Source organism: Coregonus clupeaformis, unplaced genomic scaffold (assembly GCF_020615455.1).
Source record: "Coregonus clupeaformis isolate EN_2021a unplaced genomic scaffold, ASM2061545v1 scaf0186, whole genome shotgun sequence".
Classification (NCBI taxonomy): domain Eukaryota; kingdom Metazoa; phylum Chordata; class Actinopteri; order Salmoniformes; family Salmonidae; genus Coregonus; species Coregonus clupeaformis.
The window spans coordinates 426,901-434,884 of record NW_025533641.1 but is presented as its reverse complement, the minus strand read 5'-3'; the positions used below and the strand labels follow the sequence as shown (position 1 = coordinate 434,884).

Genomic DNA, 7,984 nt, shown 5'->3' with positions numbered 1-7,984 from the left:
GAATTTGTTAAATGCAAAAACATGGAAAAGATTGACTCATCTCAAACCTTAATTATTTACCATTCATCAGAACACAGATGACTTGAATGTGTGATCAGGACGAGGTGTTACATAATGAAAGCTTTGTTTTCTAAAGCTACAAACCAAATTGACTCTGGCTTTTTTATTTGCATACTTGTCTCTTGTTAGTGTCCCCCTCTTTGCGCCAAGCGTATGCTTCCTTAAAGTGAACCGACAAGCTTGACTTCGCTGCAAGGTGATTCGCTAGCTGTCTCTCTTTGTCTTGCTTGACTACATTTAGATATACAGTATACATCTGGAAAATGGAACTCAGGAGGGAGAAGGGAATAAAGCCAACACCAGTTGTTAGACTTGACCTCCGTGGTCCATGTGTACAGGCTCCAGGCTTGGCCTCACTAGCCTGGCTGGCCCTTAAGGCTGGCCTGGACCTCACTGGGGAGCCACTCATGGTTCTCTCTGAGAGATGGTGCCACCACCCTGGGGCCCCTCTCCTCCTCCTAAGACTGTGAGCAGATGGTTTGGGCCAAGCAAGATTGCACTGCCAGAGAGGGCAATGTAGAGAGAGAGGAAGAAAAACATAGAAGAAGAAAATGGGATTCTTCACAGTAAAAACAGAAGTGTTAATTTAACTCCTATCGAGTTGAATTTAACTCTGTTTCAGATAACATTTGGTCCCACTCAAAATCAGTGTAAAATGTACTCTTTGGTCAGTGTAAAACTTTTAGAGTTAATTCTACTCCATATTGTGTAAAAAATAACAATGAAATGTGTCAAAATATTTAACACTGTAGTTTAATCACACTGTTGAGAGTAATATGATTACACTGTATATAGTTAAGTCAACTACAATTTTACTTCAAAAAATGACACTTTAAAGTGTAATGATATTTACTTTTCATTTCTCTACAGTTTTTTTTATTTTTATTTAAATCATATGATGTAGTGTTACTGAATTATAGAAATATCAATACTATCAAATAAAACAAAGCACAATAATACAAGATGAGAGCACCCACATTTATTGAAAAAAAAAAGTATAATTTCAATGTCCGTGAATTTACATTGTACACCCATTGCCTTGTCTATGACAGAAGTATAACATCATAAAAATGTTCACCAGAGAAAGCAATATGGCACAACAAGGAGAGCTGTGTCATTTCCTCCATATGACCTTTGTATGTCAAAAGGTCTAGGGTAGTGCAGGTTGTCGACATGAAAAAAACTAAATCATGCTTTGATCTGATCACCTCATATGCATGGAAATGTTCTTGAAAAGTTACTGTAACTAAAGGCACTGTGAGTAGTAACAGTTTTTCACACATTATCAGAACTGACTCAATCTGATAAAACAAGGGCACTTCAGAGTCAACTTCGCCACAGATAACCAAGTGTGGGCGATAAACATACCCATTATGTTTAGCCCAATTAACCTTCATAACCTGAATGCTACTGGGCACTTGCATTGCCAAAGCAATTTCAGAACCTCCTTTTACCATATTTAAAGCCACCATTTTTCCTGGACCAATATCTAACCGACTAAAAGTTGTTGATCTTCGCCAACTATATGCCATATGATTCTGATGCTTTTTTGCCAGCGTTTTGGTAATATTTTTAAACGATTTAAGCTGTTTTTTGAAAAAATTATGTTTGCCTTCATACCTCATACACCAACTATGAAGTACAGGCCCTATTTTCTGGATGCAGCGGGGATAGTGGATAAGAAAATGGTGCTTTGGTAAAAGTTTTTTCTGAGGATACAACTTCTTAAACAGTGTATGGTGATCAACAATCAAATGTTTTAAATATACACATAGACCTTGAGATAACATGGGCGAGAATATAATGTTAATTATTTGCAATAATAAAAGAAGCAGGCCCCAGTGTTGGTCAGTAGAAGTTACCAAATCTCCAAAGATAAGAGGAACATTCCTAAGTAAGCACCAGGACTGAATTGCATTCAGTCCCAGATCATTAGATCCTTCACTTAAATTAACAGTCACAGGCCTGTTATTTCTCTCTGTGAAACCATAATCAAAACTTTGTATTCTTGAATGTATTTCTCCTGATGTAACATGTTTTTCATTCAAATACAGAAATAATAACTTCAATTCGTACTGGCCAACCCCTTCTAACACATCATGCATCACATCAACTGAGAAGTTCTCAGTTGTGTGAAAATACCTCAATGAATTTAATATGCATGACCTTTTCACACCAAAAACATACGGAAGGGATGGATTACAAGCCATTTCTTGACAGTGAGCAGTATGCATATCTTTGGTGCGTAAAACTATTTTGGAAGAATCTTCAGAGAATTCTGTTTGAAAGTCCTCCTTTTCTGCTAAACAGAACCTGCAACAGTACCTTGCACTGAAAGACTCCACCAGACCAAACAAACTATGCAAACCCAAATTATCACCTGTTACCTGTACTACAGTGCCACGTACATAACCACTGTATAATGGAATCTCAATACCATCGCTCTCTAACACTTTAATGTCTCGAACAATGGGAGCAAAAATTTCACTAAAACCATATCGTTTAACATCTTGAGTATGAAATAAGGCGCACAGGTGTATGTTAGCCAAAAAAGAATTCCATTTTGGAGAGAAGTTTCTTAAAGTAAAATATACTCCACCCAATTTATGAATACCTCGCTTGGAACCCAATGGGTTGGCGACCTCAAAATCATCATAGAACATCTGGACCTGTATTGTCTGCTTCTCAGTTGAGAACAGGGGGTGACTTTTAAAAAAAGATCCATCACAAATATCTCTCAGTCTAGAGTTGCTGGTAGCTGAGCTTTGCAACATTTCTGCAAAATACTGACTTTTAAATATTGACTGCAGTGTAGATAAAATTGGAATATACATGAATTTATCTTGAACTACTACCTGATCATATGTTCCAGTCTTTTATTTCGTCTTGTGTCAAATCTTGAACCAATCACACATTCAACTGGTTCTACTATTTCCCACTTGGCAGTCATAAATTTTGATCGCTTGTATTCCGAATTTAGAACTGTGAAAGGATTCTCTAACCCCTCAAAACACGCCTCAACTTTCTTGCACATTTCTGTTTCTCTTTCATTACTAAATACATGCTTTATCACTGTTTCTTTAGCATGCTGATGAATATCTTGAACAATCTCTTCCATGGAAATCACTACAGTATTTACTGTACTTTGACCAACACCTGCTGCCTTTAGATCAGAAATAACAGCTGCACAACTATTTACAATGTATGGCGAAGATAACTCTGACTCAGCCTCTAAACATTCAGTCGACACTTCAACATGAGAAATATTACTGGTGTTGACGGTACTTTGAGGGTCTGAAAGATCATCTTCTATAGAATCTACTAAACTTTCTCCGTGGCACTTGTTAAGATGTTTTCTAAAACCAGAAAAGCTACCAAAAGAACGTGAGCATCCTTCTTGACCACATTTCAGAAAAAGAGTCCTGCCTGTACATAGCCCATGAATTATCTTAAGGTGCTTAACAAGGTTGTTTGGACTTCCATGGTCACTTTTGCAAAGAAAACACTTCATAGTTTTATCTCAACTAACGCACCATTCTTGCTCGCAACTCAGCAACTCTAGGAGTCTCCTTTGTTTCCCCCATGTCGATGTTATAGATGGTTGTTTGCACAAAAGTGAAAAAGCTGCTCAAGGAAGAACTGTATGACGTACCAAATACGTAATGGGCTTTAAAGACTTCGTCAAAAGCTCCTACTGAACCTGTTGCCTTGCATGGAAGAGCATGCTTGTCAACCACAATGAAGTAGGAGTGAATGCTGCTCTGTGTGGATCCCTGGGCGAGAAGGTAGGGCTGACTGCTTTGGGTGATGTTGTCAAGATGCTGCTGCACACTGGTTCCAACCTACAAAAAAAACACATTCAACAGAATTGTTTTGGTGACTAACCTCTGACAATAGATAAGATCACCTCAAACTGTGCACAAGATTGAGATGATGGAATATATATTTTAAACAACTGTTAAGCATACCTTTTGAAATCTGATGAGCTGATCTACAGCTTGATATGCAGACATCTTTCCCGGCCTCTTTCTACCTTGCAGATGGTGGTAGCAAATGTAGCAGCAGCAAGATGGCAGACATGTCACTGTCCCAGCCTACAAATAAGTAAATAAAAACCTGGTTAACATTGTGCCGTAACATAACATTCTTATTCACAACTTGCACCATTATGGACATATAATGCACACCTACATTATCCACATAAAAAGTAAAACAGTTCATTCATACCATTCTCAACTTCAGCAGCTGACTCAGCATTGCGCATCAAATCCAAGAGTTCTGTGGTGGATACAAGTCCATGGCTTTCCTTTATTACTTTTGCTTTGAAAGTGGTTGGCCACTTCTCCAAGAATTTGTTGGCTGTGGCCTCACCAAACAGAAGTCTGAAATCTTGTTCTATCTGCAATGTAACACACAAAGACAGAAATAATGAGTGTTACCTTATTCTTCATTGGATATTTTTGGTGATGCAGTGAATTAAGTTGTCATACCAGTCCTGGTGTGTCCAGAAATCTTGGGAAGACCGAGAAGACATCTGATGATTTGGCTTCATCGTTGACCATTGCTTGCCGATATATGAAGGTCATTTTCATCTTCTCACGGACAGTGTTTTCATCAGCAGAGTGTCTCAAAACAGCAATAGCTGCTTCCACATCCTCATCAGATGGCTCTCTGTCATAGGTGAAGGGCTGACGATCACGGCCTGGCCCACCAACTTAAGACAAAATACAGTGTTAAGAAATCCTTTCTGTACAATTCACAGGTCACCATTATAATTACATGTCACTGATCAGAAAACATACCTTTAGGAGATTTGCTGACTGAGGCACCTCTTTCCTCTGCTGTTTTTCTTTGTATGGTCTTCAATCGCCATGCAAGGTATCCGGAACCACTCTCCGGATCGTAGTAATGATCCTATATTATTATAAATAAATTATAAAGGAGTACTATTCCCATTTCATAGAGTGAATATGTGCATAATGTTGCAATAACCCATTTACTTACATATCCATGTTGTGAGTATGGGTCTTCTAGATAGGGAAACAAAGCTACTATCCCCTGTGCATACATCACTCTGACACTTTTGGGGGGATGTCCTAGCATATGAATTCAAAGTTAACATCACACTGAATTGATATTGCACAACACATTTTACATAATTAATAACCGGAAAATAATAACAATGTTTCTTTACAGCCCATCTATATGCTTAATGCTTACCCATGTGTTTCTGTCATCTCAGCAGCAAGTATGTTGATCATCTGTCTTCTGGTGGCATCTGTCAGAGATTTGGTTTTTCCATACTCTTGCATAATGCGTTCACCACCAGGCTTTGATGTTAGGATTTTTTCAATCAGCTATAGGTGGAAAGAAATGTGCTTTCCGTAATTGTAAAACAATATGTAATGCTGTCACATGATGAAACAACATTCAGATTGGACTTAACAGCAATGTTCACCACTTACTGCTTTTGCCTCATAGTTTATGTGGCATGGCCTTTTAGGCTGGCTTCCTTCACCAGCCGCTACTTCTTCAACATCGTCACACACAGTGAAATTCAGAATGATGGTGTCATCAGATGTACCCGAGCATGATGATGAATGAGAGGTATCTGTTCATTATGAAATTTGTGCAAAACATAGAAACATATTACAATAAACGGTTATTTTTAAGACAATAAAGGTTCTCATTCTGGCCTTTAAACTAAAAACTAATTGAATGAATGAATACCAAGTCCATTGCCCAGCATGATTCTGAAAGTTCCAGGTGACTCCTTTACTAATTCTTCAAAAACATCTGAGTCAACTTCTGTGTCAGACTGGTCATACACCTTAATGTCTGGCTTTCTGCTTTCTGGTATGTTGAATTTTAGACACACTGTTAAAAAAAGAAGAAAAAAAGAAAAACATGCATTCCCTTCTCACAAGAATCCAAGTTCATACTTAAGGTTGCCTCATGTGTTCACAAAATGATGAAAGACAAGGATCTGCACCTGATTTTATGTTACTGAAAATATAAAGCACAGCAGAAATGACTATAGACCTAAATAGATATCATAAGATAATAGCTTAATGCTGTATTATTTTGTCATTAGGGTGATATGTATTGCTTTAACCTATTATACCTACCTTCTTTCAAGAAAGCATTGAATGTCAGCTCAGACAGCTTGACGTATTTCTGCTCTTCCCCGAGCTGAACACGCAACAGCATTTTGCCTCTGTTAACAAAGAAAATATATATTCAAAATCATCATTTAGTGCTGGTTCAACTAAGCGTTAGCTAACTATCCATTTATCTCAGTAGTACTAGCTACGCAATGCACTATGCATTACTTAGACGTTACACTGCAATTACAAAGGCTGAAGTAGACAAAGTTGTGCTGGTTGAATATAACGTTAAGCTGCCATTTTCTGCAGCAAATGGGTGTAGGCTAGTTCAAGTTTAGAGGCACATTGTCCCATTAGCTACCAAATAACTAGCTATGTGTCAAAGTTAGCTAGCTCATTAGCCATTTTAGTTCGAACAGTAGCTAACCATTAGAATGGTTAAGCAATGTTAAACAAACCCGTCATGCAAATCAGTGATCTAAGTTATCGTTTTATAACACCAACATTAGCTGGCTAACTATCAGAAGCATGCTAACATTACCGTTATATATAGCTTTATAAAAAACAGTTAACGTTAGTGTAAGGAAGCCTGGGAAGCTATACAATAACGTTAGCTAACAATACTATCTGTATAAATGTTTTGTTGTTAGCGAACGTTATTTTACGTATTTACCATTCTGACAAACTTCATTCGTGAAAATATTGCAACACAAAGAAAGACAGTTACCGATACTGATTGCAAGCTAGCTAACCGCATGACAAGCACAATCTGCGCTCATGCCAAACGGTGGTGTCCTTCAAACGAACTGATTAGCTAAGTTAACGTTACCTATTTTCAGCCATATGAAATAGCAAGCCATTCACAAAAATATCAAACATATTCCATGGGTATATCATATAACAGTTATTACTGTCAACCATCTGAACTTACAAGCTAATTTAGCTGGCTGATGACGAGGTCACTGCAAGGGGGACCGCCGCATGGAACTCGTAACTTAAAATATGACCTTGACATCAGCACAACTCTAAAATTATGTAAAGTTAAAAATACCGGTTTGGTGTTGAAAAAACGGGGATGTAACTTACCTAGCAATATCTGTGGCCTAGCTACTCCTTCGCAATCTTCCTCCACCAACGTACGTGCCAAACTTCAGCAAAGCAGAGTGGCGGGTATTCATCACTGCTGTAGAGTTGAAATTGTCACTGCGTATCTGCAGATTTTTACACTCACTTTTAACTCCACTGATAGAGCAACTTTACTCTCAAAAATGTTGAAAATACTCTATCTGGGTTAAAATAACTTTACTCTGAAATATTAACACCCCATTTTTTACTGTGTTGCCATGCCGGTAAAATGCAAAGCATGGTAATATGTCTGTATCTGTGTGTGTGTGTGCGTGAGCTTGCATGTTCTCGCTTAAGAGTGTGTGTGGAGATTCCTGCAGGTGCCTGATATTATCAGACAAGCTTGCTGTCCTCTGCCAGTGGGTGGCACCACACAGACAGGGAGCAGTCCCCCTCCATGACAGCATGAATTGAAAATTCACATTGAATAACTGGGGCACCAGCTGAAATCCCAGAGAATAATTTAGTCCTGTCAGCTTGTATTACCCTCATGAAAATCTTAATCATGTCTCCGAGAATGCACTGCTCGCCCAAACACAAACGGAATACAAACGGTGAAAGCATTAAATGTGGGGCGGTTGCAAAAAAAAACTCAACTTTTAGCAACTCCTTGTAACATATTGTCAAGTTTGTATACATAGTGCCGATCTTTGTTGGTCCTGTTTAGTCGACTGACAATGGTTTCAATGAAG

The 7,984-nt window shown here is 38.2% G+C and overlaps 2 protein-coding genes across 2 annotated transcripts; both read right to left on the bottom strand.

Moving 5' to 3' along the window:
- Nucleotides 1-1,019: 1,019 nt before the first annotated feature.
- Nucleotides 1,020-5,151, bottom strand: LOC121532610. Its single transcript, XM_045214032.1, has 6 exons — nucleotides 5,065-5,151; nucleotides 4,863-4,974; nucleotides 4,551-4,774; nucleotides 4,288-4,459; nucleotides 4,029-4,154; nucleotides 1,020-3,902 (listed from the first exon to the last, which is right to left on the bottom strand). Exon 6 carries the CDS (start codon nucleotides 2,892-2,894, stop codon nucleotides 1,104-1,106), a length of 1,791 nt encoding a protein of 596 aa, XP_045069967.1. The 5' UTR covers nucleotides 2,895-3,902; nucleotides 4,029-4,154; nucleotides 4,288-4,459; nucleotides 4,551-4,774; nucleotides 4,863-4,974; nucleotides 5,065-5,151; the 3' UTR covers nucleotides 1,020-1,103.
- LOC121532613 lies at nucleotides 4,545-7,495 on the bottom strand. Its single transcript, XM_045214031.1, has 7 exons — nucleotides 7,254-7,495; nucleotides 6,189-6,277; nucleotides 5,791-5,937; nucleotides 5,526-5,671; nucleotides 5,281-5,417; nucleotides 5,140-5,156; nucleotides 4,545-4,774 (listed from the first exon to the last, which is right to left on the bottom strand). Exons 2-7 carry the CDS (start codon nucleotides 6,268-6,270, stop codon nucleotides 4,545-4,547), a joined length of 759 nt encoding a protein of 252 aa, XP_045069966.1. The 5' UTR covers nucleotides 6,271-6,277; nucleotides 7,254-7,495.
- Between the last annotated feature and the right edge of the window lie 489 nt (nucleotides 7,496-7,984).

Coding starts and splice junctions, on each gene's coding strand:
- LOC121532610 (XM_045214032.1), bottom strand. CDS start 2,894: ATGTATATTCCAATTTTATCTACACTGCAGTCAATATTTAAAAGTCAG.
- LOC121532613 (XM_045214031.1), bottom strand. CDS start 6,270: ATGCTGTTGCGTGTTCAGCTCGGGGAAGAGCAGAAATACGTCAAGCTG. Junction 5,938..6,188: donor CAATGCTTTCTTGAAAGAAG/GTAGGTATAATA, acceptor TTTTTTTAACAG/TGTGTCTAAAATTCAACATA. Junction 5,418..5,525: donor TAAACTATGAGGCAAAAGCA/GTAAGTGGTGAA, acceptor TTCCACCTATAG/CTGATTGAAAAAATCCTAAC.